We start from the raw sequence: 22431 nt of genomic DNA on the forward strand, positions 1-22431 counted from the left end.
GTAAAAGCTATTATGCTGTACACTTATAAACTTTTGTTTCAAAACGAAAAAATTCCCAAATGTTTTAGGGCCAAAGTCAGTGCATACTACTCTTTTTTTACCACCTTTAAAATTGATAGTGGCCTATAATCTATTGCGTCTATCAAACCTAAACCAGTCCATTAATTTATTTGCCAAACCAAGTTGTGATAATACTGCTGTATGCTCATTATTTATTAAGAAAACAATCCAAATTGTATTGAACAAAGATAGCGATAATTCTTGTCAATATAATGAATTTTTTCAATTCCTAAAAACAGGATTTAAGAATATTCTTTCTGTATAATTAAGCTGGGATGTATACGTATTTTATATCAGCCTCTGCATCTGCATAAAACGTGAGGATCATTATAAGCTGTGATTTGGGATAGCCCCTATAAATATTATGTTAAATTTAATGTTCGCGAGGTTGGTTTGATTACCTAAATGTGTCATGTAATCGATCAAACTTTGCATAGTGTATGTTAGATGCCACAATAAACAGAGTCATCTGAATCTTATGTGCCTCAAAAAAATTGCTCGTTTATACGTTTTTACCATTTTCCCGGTGTGCCACTTTACAGTATGCTACATGGCTTCTCTGTTATTTGAACTGATACATAAGGATGATGCGTGCACTAAAAGTACTATATTTATATGTTTTGATATCCGTCCTCTTTTGCTATGAACATGTAGTTTAAATTGAACGAACAATCAAGTTTTGTTCGTCACTCTAGGGAGAAAAATTGCTTGAAATGCTACATCTTTTGAGAACAATAAATTTGTTTACAAGTACTCGGCGTATATTTTATTATATAAACATTTTATCGGGTTGTCCATCATTTGCTAGGATTTACCTATGTTGGTGTTTTTTGTGTTATTCAATTAAGATAGTACCGTGTCACTTTTTTTACCACTCACAACAAATGTCATAAGCGTGTATTATAGAATGTGGTGCTAAAAAACCAGTTCGTGTAAATAGTGCATCAGTAAATCAAATTACAACCCAAGCCAATTTTTCTTTCTAATTTCACAAGCTTCTAAATATATTTTTGACAGTAGGTATTTTTAAAAGTATCTACGATAATATAAACAAACTGTATAGTTATACTGTCGGTTACCTATTAACTGCACTTACACCTGTCTCCAATAGCCCCTAATACAATATTGATGGATATAGTGCTTTTATACCGTTATTTGTGCGAAGAAGTATATTGTGCATGTTCTTAATTTTATTTTGTGTATATATTTCATTGGTTAAAACGAACCCATATTGCAGCAAAAGAGCAAACTAATTTTAATTAAAGCTGTGATTAAGCGTATCATATTATGTTTTTATATTTCTTTTTTAGCGAAAAAGGGCGGAAAAGTCTTATTTGCTAGGGTCTTGCTTACAGATTTAAGGAGTAAAAAGAACGCACATAACATCATCTATCTTCTGACCGTTGCTATTTCACTGCCTAACATTTAAAAATTAACTATTTTAGTGTACTCAGGTCAGGTAAATAAAAGTATAAAAGTAAATTCAAATTTGCTAAGTTGAGCAATAAAATATCTACACTGAATCAAATGGCTGAACAATATTTACAAGTAGATGGTGCTAATCTTTGTTATGAAATTGAAGGAGCTGGTCCCTATATCGTATTTGTTGCAGGAGGGAATGGAGGTCATTTATTATTTAAGCGTATCCGTGATCTTTTGGTGAAATATTTTACTGTTGTCTTGTATGATCGGCGTGGATATTTTCGGAGCAAGCTAACTGGTCCTCAAGATTACTCAAAGAATGTTGACACTAACGTCGAAGACTTATTTATGTTGATGAGAAAAATAACTGTTAATAAGTTCATATTTTTTGGTATGAGCGGTTCCGCTGCGATTGGATTGAAGTATTTAACAGCTCACCCTGAAACAATATCGAAAATGTTTATTCATGAACCACTTTTGTACTTGGAAAACTTTCCGGGTATAAATGAAGCTAGAGGATTTCACTACTATGCATATCGAACTTTCCATATAGAAGGTCAAAATGCTTGTATGAATCTTGCTGGTAATTTTTACTTCAATGAGATGGACCGTCAGATATTTCTTGGTAATCAAAAGAAGAAAAAGATAAATAACTGGAGTTATTGGTTCGAGCACGAGTTCTGTGAAGATCTCTTTACCAAAATGAATTTGGATATGATAAAAGTTCATAGTGACAAGTTGATATTTTTACATGGTGTAGAATCTAGAGAAAGCTTTATTCACGAACCTGGAGCTTTCATTGCTGATACCTTGGGAAAAGTGACACTACCATTTCCTGGTGGTCATACTGGCTTTTACACTCGTCCTGAAGAATTCGCGGCCGATTTTCTCGAACTTTGTCGAGTTAATTTTCTCCTAAAATACCAACCAAAGTTGTAAAATACTTTTTCTCGCGTTCGCTTCATAATTTTATACTCGATATTATGGTTCATTATCCTGGACCAGACCTCTTACAAATTAATCAATGCTAATTTTTGTAACTTTTTTTGAGAATGAAAGTTAACTCACAGAAATAAAACCGGACTTTCACGAAAGGGAGTTGATTAAAATAGTAGTTCAAAAAAATCATCATAAACTCGCCATAGAAAATACAAGAAAAGTTAAAGGGGAGGATCACATAGCAGTAGTTGAAAATTTTTAAATAAATTAACTAAAGCAGAAGGTTTTGATATAAATAATAATTAAGTTAAACAGGACAAACAACTTACCATGAAGGTGGAGGGAAATTAATGATCTAATTGAAGAAAGAAAGAAAAAAGGAGGGAGGGATAATAACAAAAAATGAAGCCTTCTTATGATGAAGATACGAGACCATAAGTCGAAGAAGAAGAGACATTTAGAAACAAACAGAACTGGGCTTCAAAATAAAACCTACAGTGACGACGAAATGAACCAGGCTTCTAATTTTTTTTTATCATAAATAATGTGTTTATCAGGGTAAATGATCGTCAGTCATATGACTTAGTGCTGCTTCAGATACTTAATAGTGCTCAAGTAACTTTTATTGGTTCAAGTAACAAGATTCTAATCAATGTTGAATGCTTGTTACAAATAACAAAAATGGATAAAACTTATACAAAGTATGAATGGATACTTTATTAATCATAAAATAAAGCATGATTTACATGATGAACTATTCAAAATCTTCCAGCTGGCGGCAGTATAATTCATTGCTTGTTGCACACATTTTCTGCAAAAGGCAAGTGCACTAGTCATAATCCAAATTTTACATGAGTAGCGTACCATGGGTTTCTTTTCTTTTTTTTTACATTTCGGGACCTTTTTCCAACCTCAATATAATTTATTGTAGTTTTAAATATTGTATATATACATACAGCTTATATTGATGCAATTACATATAGTTCATATGCTATAAAAATACAAGCTTTTTGTTTTATTCGTGATATTCTAGCTGTTCAAATGATTGCATCATAGATTACGAAAGTCTTAAAGTAAGCTCGTTGCACATAAGTGTAATGTTCATCTAATGCATCTTTAAGAGATTCATGCCATTTCTTATCCAGTCATCCAAGCTATTTATCTAGTGAAAATCATATATTTGTTGATTACAGTTAACAATCTGACAGCTCAGAGTAAACTCTTAAATATTTGCAGATTTGGAATGATAAAACCAGATTAGAGAAAATATATAAAGTTTTTCTTACCCTCACTTGTATTTTTTCTACAACTATCGACGCTGATAAAGAAGCTGTAATCCAATGTCTGAACAATATCTACAGGTCGACGGAGCCAATATCTGCTACGAAGTTGAAGGTACTGGCCCCTATATTGTATTTGTCCCGGGAGGAAACGGTGGACATAGATTATTTAAACGTATTCGTGATCTTTTGGTGAAGTATTACACTGTTGTTTTGTATGACCGACGTGGTTACTTTCGCAGCGAATTGACTGGTCCTCAAGATTACTCAAAAAATGTTGAAACGAATGTCGAAGACTTGCACAAGCTAATGACTCATATAACTGACAAGACCTTTATATTATTTGGTATTAGTGCTTCTGCTCCATCCATATTGGAGTATCTGATTGCTTATCCCGAGACCGTTTCAAAAGTTTTTATTCATGAACCACTTTATTTTGTAAAGAGCTTTCCAGAAACTGAAAATGTCCAAAATTTTCACAATTCAGTTTACAGAATACTACACAAGGAAGACAGAAATGCGAGTTTGAAACTTTTTGGACATAAGTATTTTAATGCATTGGATTACCATATATTGGTTCGCAACCAAAGGAATGACAAGGTCAATAATTGGAATCATTGGTTAGAGCATGAATTTTGTGAAGATCCGTTTATTAATATCGATTTGGATTTGGTGAAAACTCACGATGACAAGCTGGTATTTCTACATGGTGCAGATTCCAGAGATTATTTTATTTATGAGCCTGGAGCCTTTATTGCTCAATCATTGGGGAAAGAAACTTTGCCTTGTCCTGGCGGGCATATCGGGTATTATACTCATTCTGAAGCTTTTGCTGTAGATTTTATCAATCTCTTGCAGACTTCTAATAAGGTTTTGACTCAAACTTTAAATGATTAGATAATGCCATTCATTTGACTCATAATTATACTACTCTATAATGATAATCTACTCCAACTACAAATTCCTATGCATTTGCTGGAATATTTTTGCTATCAAACATAATAAACACATACATTTTGTCTCATAAGCAAACCTTTATAATATAAATGCAAACTTTTAACACTTCCTTTCATTGGGTTGACCCAAACATGCACATGTTAATTAATATTGGTGGATACATAATAGCTATTGGACTACTTAGTTGTACAATCCTTATACAGATAAGAGGCGTGAAGGATGATGTTTTTTTAATATGTAAAATATATAAAATAATAAGAGACAAAGCTTTATAATAGGTTCTGCTGAAAGTAGTAAGATGTGTAAATCTTGGGTAAATTGTATAGTAATAGGAGGCTTTATCCAAGAGGTTTTTGTTGAGTGGTATCGTAAACACGAATGATTTTTGTTTGGTCACTGTCATTTTGAGAGAAAGCGTAACCACGATTTCTCTTGAGACGCTGTATCCGACGTACTTTGTTCACAGCCTGTCTAAATCTATCCATTCGAGGTCTATAATCGGGTAAATTGTATTTTTGAATTTCTTGAACAAAGTGATATGGAAGGGGTCTATACATTCTCTTTGCACTATAAAATAACGTTAGATCTTAAGTCGCAACAAATGCCCGTAACACTTACTATTTCCAAATAAAATCACGTAAATTACAGACAAAAGGCACCAAAATAATAAACAACCAAAAGTTAGCGTTGCCCCATAACATGGGAACAATTCCGTAATATTCAGGGAAAATATCAACTGAAATGGCAGGACCAATAAATGCGACAACAGGCAAATAAATGAACCAAACAACCATTGAACCTGGGATGGCAATAAATGTATACTTTGTCCAAACACTATGCAACAAAAAATTAATATATCACAATTTTTTTTTTACCGTGGATATACCTACTCGGTAATCAATGCGCCCTTCCATAAAATACAGCCCAAAACGGCCGTGAACATAGCTGTTCCAGCCCACCATTGGCCACCTACAACGCCGTTTCCAAAAACACCATCTGTGCTTAAAATGCCAACACCAAGGAAGAATAAAATCTGCAAAATGAAATTAATAAAGGGATAGGATAACATATCTAATAACTATTTACCAGAGAGTGAAATACAGCGTTACCGAACCAACCCCAGAACTTTTTTTGATTGAAGAATTCGTTCGTTTGGCCAAGCATATACATTTGAGGATATTTATCAAGCATTCTTGCCGAGACAAACTGATCAAAGATACCAATAACCAAAGGAGGCAGGAAGGTAAAAATAACATTGAAGCAAGACATTGTCCAAGACTCGTAAAGTGTTGAGCCGGAGAATCCATTATAAAAAGCATACTATATTGATGTTAATTCCATTTCAGTGATAAAAGTATAAAATTGGCTTACCCAGAACTGTGTTAAATACATTGCAACATTTTTGTAGAAATAGTAAAAAATCATTTTACTCAAACGTTGATATGCCCAAGCACCATGGACCAATAGCAATTTCTTCAAGAATCTGAATTGAGAAATGGCAAAATCAGCACTACGAGCAGCTTGGAGACCTTCGACACCGCTGATACCGACACCCACATGAGCTGCTTGAATCATAGAAACATCGTTAGCTCCATCACCTATAGCTAACAAAATGGATTTGTCATATTTTTTTACAAGTTTGACAACCAAAGCCTTTTGAAGTGGAGATACACGACAACAGATAACCGCTTTACATAACACTGTTAAATCAAATAAGAGCTTTTCTATATCTTTTTCGAGCGCAAATGTCAATGCTTTTCCATCAATAACAAAAGCAAGCGGCTTTTATAAAAAAAATGTCAATATGTCACCTATAAGATATCTGTATATAATTTACCTCCAATTCCTCCCCTCTTTCCATCGCACCGGTAACATCTTTCAATTTTGATTCCAAGAAACTCTTTGTTTCCCAATGACTATCCATATTACATACAATCAAACTCATCTCTTCATTCAACAACTTACAAGAGTAGCCAATATTGATAGCTGTCTCTTGTCTGTCACCAGTTAGTACCCAAACACGAATACCAGCCTCTTGTAAAGTATGGATAGTATCTGGTACACCCTCTTGGAGCTTATCTTCAATGGCAGTCGCGCCCAACAAGAACAAGTTTTGCTCGATCATTTCAGCAGCTTTGTCAAGTTCATCAGAACGGTCAACTAATGTAGTAGCAGCCTTGTCATATACCTGGGACCATCGAGTATATTCTTCTTCGGGAATTTCTCTCATGGCGATACAAAGTGTACGAAGACCTTCAGATGCAAACTCTTCCAAGTGGATCAAAGTGTTTTCAATAAAAGGATTATTCTCGGCAAGTCGCTCTAAGATGACATTATCGGCACCCTTGCAGTAGAGTTTAATGCTACCATCAGGTCCACGGATAATGGCTGACATACGTTTACGGGTGGAATTAAATTCACAAACATTAAGGACTTGGTATTCTGAATCTTGTCCGCGTTGAGAACAAGTGATGGAGTTAGGTCTTCTGGTCTATAATAACACATTAGATTTGCCATCGCTAATTGATTTTAAAATACGTACATGAAAAATATATCCTAAATCACTGGCGCCTTTGACTAAAGCACCTTCATCAGGAGAGGAAGCTTGGTAAATGATTTCGTCAGACCCTTCTTGGGCTTCAGGAATAACTGTATGGCAAGTAGCTAGCAAAGTTAAAAATTCATTGATTACGTTGGCGTGGGGATGAGTCTTCAAATGTTCCTTCAATTGAGTAAAGTTGTATTGTAATGTAGGATCATCCACCCCTTCTCTTGCTTGCTTGTCAGATTCTACCTTTTCAGCGTATGAAATACCGGCAATGGAACACTCACGGAACTGCATTTCATTACACGTCAAAGTACCTGTTTTGTCTGAAAAAACAAACTTGACCTGTCCCAACTCTTCGATTAAACTACTACTACGGGCTACTGCGGCAGTATCTGTGACATCGTAATACATGTCCAAATCACATTGGATTAAGAAAGATTGCACGAATTTAACAATTTCCATGGTCACCATCAAACTGATGGGAATAAAACTGTTGAACAAAATCAAAAAAGTGAGAATATCATAACCGAATGCTTGAGGACGAGACATTCCAGCGGCCAGTTGCAAGTAGCCATCAACATAATCACTCTTTGTGATCTGTTTAACGAACATATTAGATGATGCATAAATTTTGTGATTGTTTGATGTTTACCGTAAATACTAAACCACCAATAGCACATGCAACACTCATAATAACCAAAATCGCAAATAAATACAGAATATTACGGTTGGTGATACGTGTAACATTGGAAATTTTGGATGGCTTCTTACTTTTTGTATGTGATCAGGTTAGTACAAATCAAATAAATAGAATGACCCAAAATACCTGGAGTTCAGCATCAATTTGGTTTCATGTCCGGTGAACACCACAATACCATAGATCCACAGAGTGTTACGAAGTTGAGCACCACGTAACAATAATTGGTTGGGATCCAACGCATAATCTCTGTTCTTACCAGCGTCATTCATAGCCGAAGTACTAAAAACACCATCGTAATTGTACAAGCGATTGTTAGGTTGTTCACTACGAATAGTACCTTGCAAATGAGTCATGTCAACTGGGTTCAAAATATTACATGTTTGGGGAAGTGCTTGCTTAATTTTAAGATTGACTTCACCATCCAAGTTACTGGTTTCAATATAGCAAAGACCTTCTGGTTCGGAGCTACTAATTAAAATGATATCCGCTGGGAAATTCTCGCCACTTTCCACTCGTAAAACATCTCCGACTTTGATGTCACGCCAAGCCTTCTCAACAAACTGTGTACCTTCCAACACCTTACATTTTCTTGCATTGAGCTCAGCATCAGATCGGTGAACACCCTACTTAAATGGTTAGGTATTTTGTATATGACATTAAAGAAAGAGCTTACCAAATCTTCTACAAGTTCTTTAATAGCAGTAATGAATAAAACAATCACCAAAGGCACCAATGTCGTATATCGAGAAGTGGGTGAAATGCCGGGAATTTGCTATATACCTTATGTTAATGTCTATATTTTGGATTCTCCCGAAGTATAAATTACCTGAATACCGGAAATGAATAAAAAGAACAAATTGGCATATTTAGAAAATTCTTCATACAAGAATTTAAATAAAAAGTTATAGGAAGTGTACTTAGCAGTGAATACACGATTATGTAAAAACTTTTGCTGATCATTTAATTCTGTATTGTTGACATGAATAATACGCTCACCGCCTTCGCCTGCAGTTCCGGAAGCAGCATTTGTCTTGCCTAATAGTTTATTGATGGTATCCTTGATGTTAAATTTTTTTTGTTTGACTTTTGAAGGTTGAGGTTGAGATGTAGGTCTATGTAAAGGTATGCCGGTATCCAATGTAGCTGATGATGGGCTTGCGCTTTTGTCATAGCGGCCAGCTATTTGGCCCCGATTTGTCAGGAGTTGTAAATTATCATCGTCGTCATGAATTACGACTGAATCATCATAAAACGACCCTAACATAAACCAATATAAGTCCCCTTTTCTTTTCATACTCCCGTATAGCTCCCCTTACCTTCATCGATAGCAAAAGATGAATCATTTCTCTTGATCTGCTGGTGAGTATAAGCAGGCTGTTGAGGATTTATGGTTGAAGCAGAAGTGGAAGTAGAAAAAGTTTGTTGCTGAGATTGAATGGCACGGTTCTGTTGCAAGTCTATTAGATCTCGACTTTGTTCATGATGAGATGGTGTTGAATATTCGTACCGAGATTGACTCAACCCGGACTCAGATGAGTCTTCGAAAGGGTTTTGAGTATTACTATTATTATTCGACGCCACTTTATATAATTTAAGCTATGGTTAAAAAAGCTTGATTTTTACTGTAAACGATAATAAAGTAAAAGAGAGAGAGAGAAGAGTGTGATTTGTTTGCCCCTTTTTTTATTATTCGTGTGGAACGAAAAAGAAAAGGAAAAAGGACTTAGGAGACAAGTTAAATCACAAAAATTTTGATGTCGCACAGCAATTAAAAAAGGGCAGTTGTAATAATTAGAGTGGACAACACAAATACAAATCCAGAAATAACCACAATGGGTGTAAGAATTCCAAAAAATGACCACAAAGATATATTGAATCCAATAAAAGACACCACAGCGTTTATGCTGGCTATTTGGATGTATTGACGTGTTTTCGGTTCTTGTTGCCAGTTTTTATATTGAGCTCCTCCAAGCTGGAGTAGAACAAAAATTATACATATAACGGCGCCTGCTACTAAAGAGACTAGAAATACAGTACCTCTAAATACAGTGTGTCAATAAACTACAAATTTTATTCATTCTTTTCTCTCTCATGTTTTACCCAACATCTTGCAATTTAACATTGAATGTAGTAATGGCACAGAATAAGATTGCACAGGAAATGGCCAGTTGTGGTAAACAAGACACTATTTGTTGGATAGGATGTTTTTTGTTGACTCTTTTTAACTTGTCGTCTGATAGTGGCAGCTTAGTTTGCTTCTTTCCTTGTCTCTTGTGCATGTTTAGGTAACAAAACGCGTCATGATTTATGGAATCGGTTTCTGTTTGATATTCGATTTCCTAGTATTCCATCTCAGCCACGGCACCTGAATCACAGGCTTCCTTTTTTCTTTTAATTTGACCCTCTTAATCAATCAATTCTCCTTTTTCATTCCACTTCCTACTATAAACTTTTAAGGGAATATATACCTCAAATAATAGCTGATATGATACATCATAGTGAGCAGTACGAGCGATTTAAAAAGCATCCATATTTGTTCGGGTGTGGCTCATTTAAGGTCCGTAAAAACTTCTTCGTGCTCTTGTTTGCAAAGGACCTCAAACGTTATTGTGGCTGGGTTTCTTTCAAAAAGGTGCATCTCCTAAACCGGGATTTGGTCAAATGCGATCTCCTTATTTATTATCTCCTGCGACAACTCTGTATACATGAATAAATTATACGACTTATATGTGCTGCATGTTTATCAGTTACTTGCAACGTCAGGATTTCAATGCAGTACTATTTGAACAACTGCGCCATGATACCCAGGTTAAGGATTAGGCTCTTCTTTAGCTCAAATCACTGATATCAATAAAATACATCTATCTGAAAATAGAATAATTTCTAAGCACTGCTAAAAGACGAACGGGAAAGTGGCTTATTACGCTTAATTTTTATAATTATCAACAATTGTAGATAAAAGAGTAAGTTTTAACCATTAATAATGTATATAAAAATTATAGGGTAATATTTAACAAGTTTCGCTTACTACTGCCTTACGACAACAAATGCGTGACAATACCAATGAATTATATATCTACACCATAACTTCGATGAAAAATTCAGTCTGCCTAAATAAAAATCCAGTCGAAGATATTATATCGTGATAGCTTTGTGTAATATTTCTTTTTGTTTTAAGGTGATCGGACAAGACTTAGGACCTGAGTATACACAAAAATTACAAATAAATACCATATATCGGCACATTTAACACTGTTATATCAATAAAATTCTAAGCCGCATATTATTATTGGCTTACCCATCATTGTCTTTCCAGTGATCGTCATTAGTTGCATTATCTAGTAGCTCGATTTCGAGCTCCAAAACAGAAATTTTATAAAGTACATGAACAAACCTCAATCCAATAATTAGATGAAGTTCATGAATCATTTTATGATAGTGTACAAATGCATGTGTAACTTATATTTATCAAGTATCAACCATTATAGTCGCACATGTAGAACTACTATTAACAGCAAAGAGCGGGCAATACTATTTAATGCTATTTTCTATCAGCCTATATATCCAAATAACCCTTGAATAAAGTGGCTTTCATCTCTCTTTAACTGTGAGCGTAAAAAGAAACTCAATATGATAATCGGAAATAACGTTTTAAGGTTAGAACATTTAAATTAAAATGCTAAAATCAGAGTTTTTTTTTGTCAATACATAACGGAACTGTCAAGCAGAGTTTATGAGATTCGTTGAAGTTGATTTATATTGTATCTCGCGATTGGATCCATGACCATCATCCACTTATCTAAAATCGCTTTCCTTCTTGATATCTTCAACATGATGCGAATCAATAGATCGGTTCTATAATTTATATATGAGAATTCGTATTAATGAACTTAAATAAGTAATGCTTTGAAGGCGTAACATACTAAGATTTATAAATAAATTTTGTTACAAATGAGGATGTCCCTAATATTTAAAATGTTGGCCCAATTTTTACTTTGATAAGCATAATCCTGTTTTATAATATTATGCCGTTATTTTCAACTGAAAGTACTTTTAGTTCTATCTAGTGTTTAGTTGATATCATATTACTCAGAATTAGGCTCCCTTGCATCCCTTGCAAAAGAGGGTATATATTTTGGTTTTGCTCTCTCCGCACTCCTTTAGTTTCAATACAATTGGGAAACTTTTAATTTTTTGTTGAGGCAGACTAAAAAGCATATATTGTTTAAAAGAAACGCTTCTATATCTGTTTGAGCCTTTTATGAAAACTATATAGTGTTAGTTGATGCTGCCTTTAAAAGTAAGGCCAAATAAAACTAAAAGAGTTAGTTTTCTATTTTTGGTTTCTAACAAATCTGTTTAATTGACAGCCGATCAACTCATCGTATTCTTTTGTTGTAACTGATAGGAAATCAGCTGAAAATATTGGCTTTTTGCATCGGCAACGCAATATCTAGTTCGCATACTTTTATGCTATATGATATTTTAAATTATTTACTACTCGCATCAGCTTTATACTGGTGGCGTTAGCTAGACTGTTAGGAGTAATATTACATATCTTGGAAGTCACCCTCGAGATTTAATTATACGGTAAGATATGTTTATGTATAATTTTAGAATATTGTTATGATCTGAAACAATGATGTGAGGATAATTGAACCGTTCTATTGATTGTATATTTTGAACAATAAGAAAAAGATAAATGTAAAATAAATAAAATGAATTTAATAGTCGAGACATTATTAAACCCAGAGAATTCAGGAGAAAGGAGAATTAATATCCAAATCAAGGCATTTTTAATAATCAATTTATAAACATGAAAATGCGAGCAAATTATCATCCCGAATATATTTCTCTTTCTTTAGTCCTTTGTTATTGTTTAATTTTTTTACAATAAAATTAAGCCCTTGTTATTCCTTATTTAAACATCCTTTTCACTTATATGCCTGATTATCGAATGACTCTTAGCCGCGATAGACTAGAAGAATTTAAACGAGTAACTAAAATATTTGCGATACAATACACATGAGCTAACTTTTATTTGATAGAATTCAGCTATTATTGATTCTGAAGTGAAAAGGTAAAACACAAAATAAAACCACGTTTGCATTTATCGACCATTATATTCAGGACATTTCCAATCAGCCAAGACGAAACAGCAGCATATTATAACAGCCAAAGACCCACAAGTCAATTCGATAGTGCGCCAGAATCTACTGGAGCATTCTTCGCCAAGGTAGATATAAAACATTACTCCCCAACCCAAAAACTAAAATCTTTCGCGCTTTGTTTTTATAAGATTGAAGATATCAAATGGCTTATTGGGAAAATCAACGAAAATGTGACCGAAATAGAATCATTGCATACCTCATCACTTTCCACTATTAATGGAAATAAAACCATCGAATGCAATAAGCTTTTAGGATCTCTAGTAAATGAAACGAGTAAACTAAATAAGGAAGTTAGAAGTAGCATTAAAGGTAATATATATATATAGTAACTTTCAACATTGACTAACCCTACATCTTCAAGAAACTGAGACTAACAACGCCAGGCTATCGGTTGATACGAGCGACAGAGAGATGCGTGTAACTCAGGTACAAAATTGACAAATTTATTATAACCGAATATAGGATCTTAAAGGGTATAATATAGTTAAACGCACTCAAGAAGAAGTTTGTAGAGACCATCCAAAGGTATCAAGACATTGAACGTGCCTTCGAAAAAAAACATAGACAACGTATCGAAAGACAGATTCTTATTGGTAAATAAAAACCTAGCTGACATTTAATATATCTTAACACATTGTTGGCGTAGTTAAGCCTGAAGCGACGGCTGAAGAAATTGAAATGGCCATCGATTCGGATCAGGCACCACAAATATTTGCTCATTCCGTAAGTCTTTATTTTTTTTTTTTTTTTGCATAAATAATTTAATGCTCTCGTTAGCTTCTAAATTCGAGTCGTACAGGCAATGCAAGTCAAGTATTGGATGAAGTCCAGACCAGACATAAAGATATTAAGAGAATCGAGAAAACAATTATGGTATGCGACGAAACATTTATAGAAACGCGCTGTACTAATTAGCTCTTATAGGAACTTCACAATTTGTTTGTAGACATGCAAACAATGGTAGAGTTGCAACAAGAGACGATTATACATTTAGAAAAAGTGTCGGAAGGAGTTGTACACGATTTAGAAAAAGGCACCAGACATGTTGCAGTTACTGTGACTAGAGCAAAGATTACCCGGAAGGTATAATTGCCTTCTGTATGTAAAAAAAAGAAACAGATGCTAACTTTCCTCTCTTTGTGTAGAGAAAATGGTTTTGTTTCATTCTGTTTTTGCTTATACTGGTTATAATAGGAATTTCAATATGGTGGTTTGTATTTCCTACCTCTCATGCCTGAGAAATAAATTTTGTATCATAGTTTGTATCATTATATCTATTTCCCTACCATTTGAACTTTCTGAGCTGCTTGTCAAATAACAAGTTGTAAAAGTGGATAATTTCTCACGCGACTGACAATTAATACAGCATGTTGGCTCGAAATCAAGAACAAGACCAGTGCTTCATTATTCATACTCGTTTCGTGTTTTGAAAATCCAGTCTAGTTTTTCAACCTCAGGCTTTTTTGTAACATTACATTTGCTTCAAAATAAATAAAAAACTTCGCCTTTTTCTCTCATCTACTAGAAAAAATAAAAATGTCTGAATCTAAGGCTGTCATTCTCGTCGGTGGACCTTCCAGAGGTACACGCTTCAGACCCCTCTCACTTAACTCACCCAAACCTCTCTTCCCTGTTGCCGGTCGACCTCTCATTTCTCATCATCTCGATGCTTTATCTAAAGTTAAGGGTTTGAAGGAAGTTTTGATTATTGGTTTGTTCGAGGATAAGGTGTTTGCTCCTTATATTGACAATGCTGCCATTGAGTTCCCTCACTTAAACATTCGGTAAAAAAAGAAAGGAAAGGTCAAGGAAAAAAATATTGACTTTCTACTCTAGTTATCTTCACGAATATCAAGCTTTAGGAACAGCTGGTGGTATTTACCACTTCCGTGATGAAATATTACGTGGACACACAAAGCATTTCTTCGTTATGCACATTGACATTGCTTGCTCTTTCCCCCTTAACGAAATGGCAAGCGCCCATATGAAGCATAGATCTATCTGTACTATGTTAGGTACCAAGGTAGGAACTGCACATAAACTGTGAAAAAAAAAAAAAAAAAAAAAAAAAAAAAAAAAAAAAAAAAAAACGTGTAAAAACAAAAACTCAAATCAATTGACATAGGTCAACCCTAGTGAGGCTACCAAATATGGTTGTCTTGTTGCAGATCCCGAAACAAACCAAGTTCTTCATTATGTCGAAAAGCCTGACACATTTATTTCTGATTTGATCTCATGTGGTGTTTTCTTGTTCGATACCTCAGTATTCGCTGAAATGAAGAAGGCTTTGGATAAAAAGGAGAGCTATCAACAAACTGACTTTGTTTCTTCATCCAACGATGAGTTACGTTTGGAGCAAGACATTCTTAGACCCTTAACTGAAAATAATAACCTCTACGTTCATGTTACAAAACAATTTTGGAAGCAAATTAAAACAGCTGGGTAAATAGACTAAAATAGTCTGGCGGATGTAGCACAAAAATTGACATATTTTTTGTAGATCCGCTATTTCCGCAAATGCTCTTTATCTTGAAGCTGAAGCCCGCGAAGGCTCTGATCGTCTCGCAAAGAATACCCCTGGCGGCCCTGAAATTATCGGTGCTGTCTATATTCATCCATCTGCTCACGTTGATCCTACCGCAAAGGTGAATATCAAGATAACATATCGATGTAATTGATATTAAAGGATTTTTATTAGATTGGCCCCAATGTTTCAATTGGCCCTCGTGTCAACATTATGGGCGGTGTTCGTGTAAAGGATTCTATCATTCTCGATAGTGTTCACATTGGAGTAAGTTAAAAAGAGTAAGAGTGAGCTATCCGAATTAACAGTATGAGTATAGAAGGCCAGTTGTGTTCTTCATTCAATTATTGGCTGGAACAGTCGTATTGGATCTTGGGCTCGTGTTGAAGGATGCCCTGTTTATGAAGAAGACAGCTCCATGATGAAGAATGGTGTCAAGAGTCAGAGTATTACCATCTTGGGTTAGTATATTTTTAGCGGCATTTTATCAACCCATTAACATTGTTTTTTAAAAATATTAGGCAAGGATGTTTCTGTTATGGATGAAACTATTATTCGTAACTGTATTGTTTTACCCCACAAAGAACTTAAATCTTGTTTCCATAACGAAATTCTTATGTAAAAAAAACCTATAATTGATTATTAAATTTGTTAACACTTGCATTGGGCAAAAAAGATTTCGATTGTTTAAAGATATTAAGACAAGCATCAATTACTTTCATCAAATTCCTAGCCCAGGCTGGTGCGGTAAATAATAGACTGGTAAATTAAAGGGTCATGATGTTGGTACGTTTAATATTATGATGTAGTCATTTAAGTAAAGCTGGCTCAGCATCATCATATCATTGCTGCTAAATATTGAAACAATCCAGTAAAATACATTGTAATACTTGGAAACACGGCCAGCTACCGTAATTACATTAATATATATGACACTGTAAAACTGCTACAATATGATGCAAGTGATAAAATTTTAATACACATATCTAGTCCCGAGAAACCTTAAGAACAGTGTGCTGCTCATATTAATACTTTATGAAGCTATATTAACAATATTGGCACGTGCATGGTATTTGTTTGGGAACTCCCATTCCTCTCTCTCGGACGACACATATCCCCGCTTGTACCTTTTGTTTCTAAAACGTAGATTTATTAAAAAAATGTTCGTGACAGACACTTATTTAAAGACCCTTCTTTTCCAGCAATTGTCGTATTCTCCTGCTTTATTTTTAAAAGAAAATGTCTGCAACGGCCGTGTTAACACCTTCCTTCAGTCCCTTTGCTGTCAATACTTCAGATTGCGTTATTGATGACGTGTCCAATGACCGATTTGCATTTTTATACAAACTCAAGCAAGAAAAGCTCTCTAATATTCGACCTTTGGGCGAGTTTTTTGATAGAAATCGATTTAAGTACACAACATCATTCCAGCTTATTAGTCATAGATGGAAGTAAGGGTTTATAGAGTATATTACAAATATAATCTTTCATTCATCATGTTTTTGGTGCAGCTACAATCTGCAATATTTTGCATCCAATTATTTCTTAGTCATGCTTGGTTTAGCCATTTATTCAGTGTAATAAAAGTTGCTTTCCAAAACAAAGAAGTATCAGTTAACATGTGCTTTTTAGGCTTACAGACTGGTTCTTATTGTTTACAATCGGATTTATCTTCGGAGGATTTTACATGATTTCAAAGCTGGGAACAAGTGGGCCAATTAATATCGCTGGTGTTATGACCTTATCCGCCTCAAACCTGTACGTAACTTATGCATGTGGCTCGCTTGTGCTGCTCTTATTTTCTGGTGCAACAGGTGCCATATTCTGGATTATTGGTACTGAAACAGATAAACATCGCATCACGACCTTCCTAAACATTTTTTTTAGGTGCTAGTGCATTACTAATCTTGGGGCATGCAGCTGTAATGGAACCAGGAATTGAAGAAGGGTTTTCGGATGAAGTATGATTCGCTCCCTTATTTTTTATAAAGACATTTTTAATATATTTTATTAGTTTGCTTTTTTTGTTTGTTTTTTTTACAATGTATAATGGGAGAAAGTGAGAAATAAAGATTAAGTCTTATTGATTAATTTACTAGTACAGTGTCAAGATAGTTTAAGGGGCATATGTGTATGCATATGCGTGTGAGCGTTTATGGATGAATACCGATATGGTTACCAACACGAACCTATGAAGAATATTAATAAAAATATATTAATAAGTACTTTTAATAGCTTACCAAAGTTTCAAGCGAATCTGTTCCATTTTGGATCAAATCATCGTCGAAGCGGACAGCATTCTTTTCAAATAGCACCACTAGTGTACTACCACCGAAAGCAAAGTAGCCTAATTCATCGGTTCTAGCCAATCGATCATTGACATTTGCTGTCAATATAATCGATCCCACCATCATGGCACCAATACAGACAATAGCCACTTTACCAAATACTTCGGTATCCATATGGACAATATCACGCTTATTATCACCGTAGACATCCAGCGTAGTTCGAATGGCCATGGGGTTGACGGTATAATATTGGCCTTCTACACTGTGGATTTTTCGGATGATGCCATCAACAGGAGAATGGTAACGATGGTAATCTTGAGGGGCTAATCTGAAAATAGCCAATGCACCACCATCATATGCAGCAGCTTCCTCGGGATCATCCAACAACTTGGGTATACTAAATTCTGTACCTTTAATCCAGATCTTGGTGGCGATGTCGATGGTAGGGAACGCCATCATACGACAATCCGCTGGACTAACCACAACATTTTTATTATCGGGTGAATCACAAGGACGAGCTCCAGGTTTTAACTTTCTGTAGAAGAATTCGTTAAATGTATTAAAATTCTCGGTGGGTTCTAACACTTCAGTCATGTCCAATTGATGGAATTTGATAAAGGCAGGGATTTCTTTGACAGATAAAGGGTTATCAAAGCGACGACCCTGCTTACGTGACATATTGGCAAGAATCTTTTGGGCTGTCTTGTATTGAATACCAGAGCGCATACCCTTATAGACGAGGCGCATACCTAATCGAATATACACACTCATACGTTCATCTATCAACTGTCCTGTTTGACGATCTTGGACAATAATATTGGCATTATTCTTTCCAGCCGAGTATCTACCATATCCAACCTTGTTTACCAATTTGACAAACCATCTATAGAAATTATGCTCAGCTAAACATCATCATATAAATATTTGGGACAAACTTACTTTCTTTGTGCTTGCGCTTCGGTACCGAAATTACCCATTAAAAATCTGTCGACAGTAGTCCAATCATTTGCGGCACATGTAGCAACATGTGTGACAATATCCATTTGACCTCGTTTGGCAAGATTTGGCTTATGACAAATAGGACATTCAGTCAGTCGAATGACTTTTTCGTGTGAATGATTTGTTGAGTGGTGTTTCGCATCTTCGTCATCCTTAAGTTCCAGATTTTTTAAGGGGCTATTAATGTATTGAACACCGTCAGCTTCGGCCAGGACCTCGTAATCGGCTTCATCTGGTGAATGTGGAGTGGTTGTTGTAGAATTGGAATGCATCAGATCATCATCTTCATCGTCATATTCACCCAGGCTGGTGAAGCAATCATCCTCTTCGTCTTCATCATCTTCATCGTCAGACTCTTCTTCATCCTCCTCTTCTTCATCATACTCATCTTCGTCATCAGAAGCCATGAAAAATGGGTCGACAGTGGCATTATTTTTGATATCAACAGGCAAATCTTTCCCTTCTTCAATAATAGTATAGTCAGCGCCTTTTCGGAGCATCTGATTCTCATCCGCCATTTGTAGGCAAGCTTCTAAGCTCTGCACGAGTTCATCCATAGTCAAGTCTTCTGAAGGATCTTTATTATGTTCCACCCAAAAATGATCTAAAGTGCCGGCGGATATATTTGATCCGAGAGTCTCCAGCATAGTTTGGATTTCCAGTCGACTCATCGTATTTGAACTATCACCATCGCAGGTTTTTGCTAGGGCAATCCAAAACATTTTTCGAATCTCAACATAGGGAACGAATTTGGCACGAATTGTCAAGGTGGGATTACTGCCTTGCCATTTATCTGCGTTTGCTAGCTTTAATGGAATGGTATGTCTGCCCATGCAACGGTCGATTTCTTCCGAAGGAGTTTCACCCGAAAGGAGAGGGGACGAGGAGGGTGATGGCATTTTTTGAATTATATCAGAGATGGTGATTTCTTGTGAGGCTACAAAATCATTATTGGAAAATTTATCCTTGTCATAAACGGCAAATTTAATCTTGTAATTTTCTTGGCTGTTTCGAACATGGAAAAAGAGCTTTTCATTCCAGGTAGGGTTCAAGTTATGGCGAATAGCTCTTGTACGGAAAGTGGAGGTACCGTAAGTCACAATCACAAAAGGATCCATATCAAATCCGGTTCGAGTCATGTTTCTCTCGGGTGGTAAATCTTTGGCACTTTCGATTTCTAAAAAGGTAATACCCATAATGTCAGAATAGAATTTGGCATAGCCTTCAGATTTACGATTGCGTCGACGACGAGTAAATTTGTTTTTCAATTTCTTTCGACGGGTAGTATTGGATGTGGAAGGTGTTAAACTGTGAAGAGAAGACATTGAATTATCTTTTTTCAATTTCTGCTGACTGGGGTTTCTTTTAAAGCGCCCAAACGTAGACGAGCTAGTACTTTCTTGCATAGCGGGTTGCACTAGCTGGGGAGAAGTAGATAGTGAATTAGAATCAGCCAATAGATCATCGTCGTTCATCAGATATTGCCAGTCCTCCTCCATGGTGACGGCATTTGCAGGTAATACCATTCCGCCCTCTGTTTTATAACTCAAGCCGTACTGAATACATATCTCAGGTTGGTCAGTGTCAGATGCAGTACTGGTATCAACTTCTTCCCGCTTTTTTCTTAAATTAAATCTTTTGCTTCGCTGACTGGTTTGGGACAGCGGAAACCATTTAGCCTATTTAAAAAAAAATTAGCGCACGTTACACGTATTCATTACTGAGCACGTACGTTATTCCCATCAAAAGCGATTGATTGATTTTGAAAGAGTTGATCAAATGACCAATGCACTTGGCCCAAGAAAATGGAGGTAAACCTGTCTTTGCTATAAACGGTAACGGTTAAACCATGATTTTTTAAAGCCCTCAATCTTTTTTTATGGCCAATGATATCATTTGATAAATTGAACTCAAAAGTGCAAAGCCATTCTGGATCAGACGACTTCTTTATCGTATCTGTTCTGTGTCGAATCCCTCCAAATCTTACACTTGCGTATGGATTCGGAATATTTGCCTATAAATAATTGATTTTTTTAGGCATCAATGTAAAATAGGGATACGAAGGTAACACACACGAGGTTTTCTTTCTTTTTTAAGTATTTACCTCATCTTCTCGGGCCAAACTGCGACCTCGAACAATAGCAACTTTCAGGATTAAATCTGAAGATAGCATATCATCTTTGGGCTTGGTGGTGCTGGTGGTATCGGACAGACTTGACGACAATTGCGAAGACGACGAAGTTCCTCTATTATGGTGATTGCGTCTAAATGATGATAAACGATGAACAAAAGGAATTCGACGATGACTCGTGGGTGTAATGGCGTCGTTTGCGCTACTGCTTCTCCTGTGGTTACTGGGTGTTTCCATAGCCACCGTTTTATGGTTTATTTTATATCGGGTATATTCAAACAAAGTTTTTGTTTAAAAGGTGTCTTGAAGGAGCTTATAAAAAATAAATATTTATTCGGTCTGACAAGAAAACCAGTCGCGCAGGTACCTTTTTCTTAAATGGTAATTTGCTACTTCTTTTTTCCACGGAGTACTAAAAAAAACGTTGATAAAATAAGATGTGTCTGATGCCTACTATAAAAAAGGAGAAATGAGATGTGCCATTATTTATAAGAATAAATCACAGGTTAAGACTCACACTTTGCCTGATCAAGCAAAGAAGCACGGAATTGCCAAATAAATCAATGCCCAGCCGAATGATTGTGTAGGGTGCATTAAAAATGTAATCATCCAAGGATACAACAGCGTGGTTTTAATAGCGGGAGAACCTATTACGCTACGAATCAGTGTGTAGATAACTGGAATGCCCCCCATCTCTTGACTTTTTCACATTGCATGTTTGATGTTCATGCGTCGGTTCTTATTACTACATTAAATAGACTTGCATTAAAACCGTAATTTAAAAGCTTATTCCTAGTGGGAAATGACGTTTGATTCGATATGCAGACACACAATTTGTAATTTAACTAAAATCGTCTTTCGTAGCACTAATTTAACTCCTTCGTGTGTGTGCCTATGTGCGCAGGCTGGAAAGTGACAATTACCCGCTGTTTATTTGAGTTCTTCCCAAGCTTCATTGTAGTATCGTACCGTATTCATGTGATAAGCGATTACGGTTGTAATAAAAAAAAGTGTGGCACTAGGGTGAGCCTCAGCACAGGCTTGGTTTCCATACTTGGTATGCTATTGATTATTTTGATAAATTCAGTACAAAGACCGAAGCAGCGCCATCGCTAGAATCTGATCACGTAATAAAAACTAGTTAAACTGAGTTCAATCAAGACAAGAATCAGAAAAAAACAGCATACGAATGTACTAGTTTTTTCTTAATATCCACAAATTTTGGACTTTTTTGTCCCTTTATTTTGTATTGCACAACATGATCAACTAGGTCATGAAGTAATTCGGGCTATACATAGAAACCGGGTGGCACTAGAGTGACGAGTACAAATAAAGCGGATGGCAATCGAAACGTTGAATTTGATTGCCACTATATTATTTCTGGAGAGAAGAAATAGAATAGTGCTACTTAC

The 22431-nt window shown here is 35.5% G+C and overlaps 8 protein-coding genes across 8 annotated transcripts; 5 read left to right on the plus strand and 3 right to left on the minus strand.

Annotated features, from left to right (window-relative positions):
- Window positions 1-1587: 1587 nt before the first annotated feature.
- EV154DRAFT_480830 (Alpha/Beta hydrolase protein) lies at window positions 1588-2421 on the plus strand (the record flags this gene model as incomplete). Its single annotated transcript, XM_051598353.1, has 1 exon — window positions 1588-2421. One exon carries the CDS (start codon window positions 1588-1590, stop codon window positions 2419-2421), a length of 834 nt encoding a protein of 277 aa, XP_051458269.1.
- A 1313-nt stretch (window positions 2422-3734) lies between these two features.
- On the plus strand, window positions 3735-4734 carry EV154DRAFT_506693 (Alpha/Beta hydrolase protein). Its single transcript, XM_051601315.1, has one exon. It carries the CDS (start codon window positions 3762-3764, stop codon window positions 4596-4598), a length of 837 nt encoding a protein of 278 aa, XP_051458270.1. The 5' UTR covers window positions 3735-3761; the 3' UTR covers window positions 4599-4734.
- Window positions 4735-4996: 262 nt separating this feature from the next.
- Window positions 4997-9170, minus strand: EV154DRAFT_419666 (uncharacterized protein; the record flags this gene model as incomplete). The annotated part of the gene is made up of 11 exons (XM_051595905.1): window positions 4997-5225; window positions 5277-5492; window positions 5549-5691; window positions 5745-5978; window positions 6030-6440; window positions 6496-7149; window positions 7201-7803; window positions 7859-7976; window positions 8033-8529; window positions 8580-8678; window positions 8733-9170. 11 exons carry the CDS (start codon window positions 9168-9170, stop codon window positions 4997-4999), a joined length of 3642 nt encoding a protein of 1213 aa, XP_051458271.1.
- A 3610-nt stretch (window positions 9171-12780) lies between these two features.
- On the plus strand, window positions 12781-14282 carry EV154DRAFT_442360 (t-SNARE; the record flags this gene model as incomplete). Its single annotated transcript, XM_051596986.1, has 10 exons — window positions 12781-12902; window positions 12955-12986; window positions 13037-13142; window positions 13206-13386; window positions 13439-13503; window positions 13562-13670; window positions 13724-13800; window positions 13855-13950; window positions 14002-14160; window positions 14223-14282. Coding segments are annotated over exons 1-10 (939 nt in total), but the record flags the coding sequence as incomplete, so codon positions are not given.
- Window positions 14283-14428: 146 nt separating this feature from the next.
- EV154DRAFT_463490 (nucleotide-diphospho-sugar transferase) lies at window positions 14429-16363 on the plus strand. The gene is made up of 7 exons (XM_051597638.1): window positions 14429-14861; window positions 14914-15100; window positions 15203-15519; window positions 15578-15722; window positions 15776-15868; window positions 15921-16062; window positions 16123-16363. The coding sequence occupies exons 1-7, from the start codon at window positions 14614-14616 to the stop codon at window positions 16221-16223; spliced, it is 1233 nt and encodes a 410-aa protein (XP_051458273.1). The 5' UTR covers window positions 14429-14613; the 3' UTR covers window positions 16224-16363.
- Window positions 16364-16767: 404 nt separating this feature from the next.
- EV154DRAFT_602137 (PRA1 family protein-domain-containing protein) lies at window positions 16768-17579 on the plus strand. Its single transcript, XM_051607271.1, has 4 exons — window positions 16768-17052; window positions 17113-17178; window positions 17234-17436; window positions 17489-17579. The coding sequence occupies exons 1-4, from the start codon at window positions 16841-16843 to the stop codon at window positions 17566-17568; spliced, it is 561 nt and encodes a 186-aa protein (XP_051458274.1). The 5' UTR covers window positions 16768-16840; the 3' UTR covers window positions 17569-17579.
- Window positions 17580-20567, minus strand: EV154DRAFT_506701 (phosphatidylserine decarboxylase-domain-containing protein). The gene is made up of 4 exons (XM_051601316.1): window positions 20464-20567; window positions 18829-20406; window positions 17842-18772; window positions 17580-17790 (listed from the first exon to the last, which is right to left on the minus strand). Exons 2-4 carry the CDS (start codon window positions 20385-20387, stop codon window positions 17755-17757), a joined length of 2526 nt encoding a protein of 841 aa, XP_051458275.1. The 5' UTR covers window positions 20388-20406; window positions 20464-20567; the 3' UTR covers window positions 17580-17754.
- On the minus strand, window positions 20510-21401 carry EV154DRAFT_207674 (C2 domain-containing protein). The gene is made up of 2 exons (XM_051594371.1): window positions 20993-21401; window positions 20510-20902 (listed from the first exon to the last, which is right to left on the minus strand). Exons 1-2 carry the CDS (start codon window positions 21254-21256, stop codon window positions 20606-20608), a joined length of 561 nt encoding a protein of 186 aa, XP_051458276.1. The 5' UTR covers window positions 21257-21401; the 3' UTR covers window positions 20510-20605.
- Window positions 21402-22431: the final 1030 nt, after the last annotated feature.

The sequence above is a fragment of the Mucor mucedo genome (genome assembly GCF_025094135.1).
Source record: "Mucor mucedo strain NRRL 3635 chromosome Unknown EV154scaffold_39, whole genome shotgun sequence".
NCBI classification, from domain to species: domain Eukaryota; kingdom Fungi; phylum Mucoromycota; class Mucoromycetes; order Mucorales; family Mucoraceae; genus Mucor; species Mucor mucedo.

Coding starts and splice junctions, on each gene's coding strand:
- EV154DRAFT_506693 (XM_051601315.1), top strand. CDS start 3,762: ATGTCTGAACAATATCTACAGGTCGACGGAGCCAATATCTGCTACGAA.
- EV154DRAFT_463490 (XM_051597638.1), top strand. CDS start 14,614: ATGTCTGAATCTAAGGCTGTCATTCTCGTCGGTGGACCTTCCAGAGGT. Junction 15,101..15,202: donor GTACTATGTTAGGTACCAAG/GTAGGAACTGCA, acceptor CAATTGACATAG/GTCAACCCTAGTGAGGCTAC. Junction 15,869..15,920: donor TCGATAGTGTTCACATTGGA/GTAAGTTAAAAA, acceptor GTATGAGTATAG/AAGGCCAGTTGTGTTCTTCA.
- EV154DRAFT_602137 (XM_051607271.1), top strand. CDS start 16,841: ATGTCTGCAACGGCCGTGTTAACACCTTCCTTCAGTCCCTTTGCTGTC. Junction 17,053..17,112: donor CTTATTAGTCATAGATGGAA/GTAAGGGTTTAT, acceptor TTTTTGGTGCAG/CTACAATCTGCAATATTTTG. Junction 17,437..17,488: donor TGCCATATTCTGGATTATTG/GTACTGAAACAG, acceptor CATTTTTTTTAG/GTGCTAGTGCATTACTAATC.
- EV154DRAFT_506701 (XM_051601316.1), bottom strand. CDS start 20,387: ATGGAGGAGGACTGGCAATATCTGATGAACGACGATGATCTATTGGCT. Junction 18,773..18,828: donor GAAGCGCAAGCACAAAGAAA/GTAAGTTTGTCC, acceptor TAATTTCTATAG/ATGGTTTGTCAAATTGGTAA. Junction 17,791..17,841: donor CAGATTCGCTTGAAACTTTG/GTAAGCTATTAA, acceptor TATTCTTCATAG/GTTCGTGTTGGTAACCATAT.
- EV154DRAFT_207674 (XM_051594371.1), bottom strand. CDS start 21,256: ATGGAAACACCCAGTAACCACAGGAGAAGCAGTAGCGCAAACGACGCC. Junction 20,903..20,992: donor GTTTGGCCCGAGAAGATGAG/GTAAATACTTAA, acceptor AATTATTTATAG/GCAAATATTCCGAATCCATA.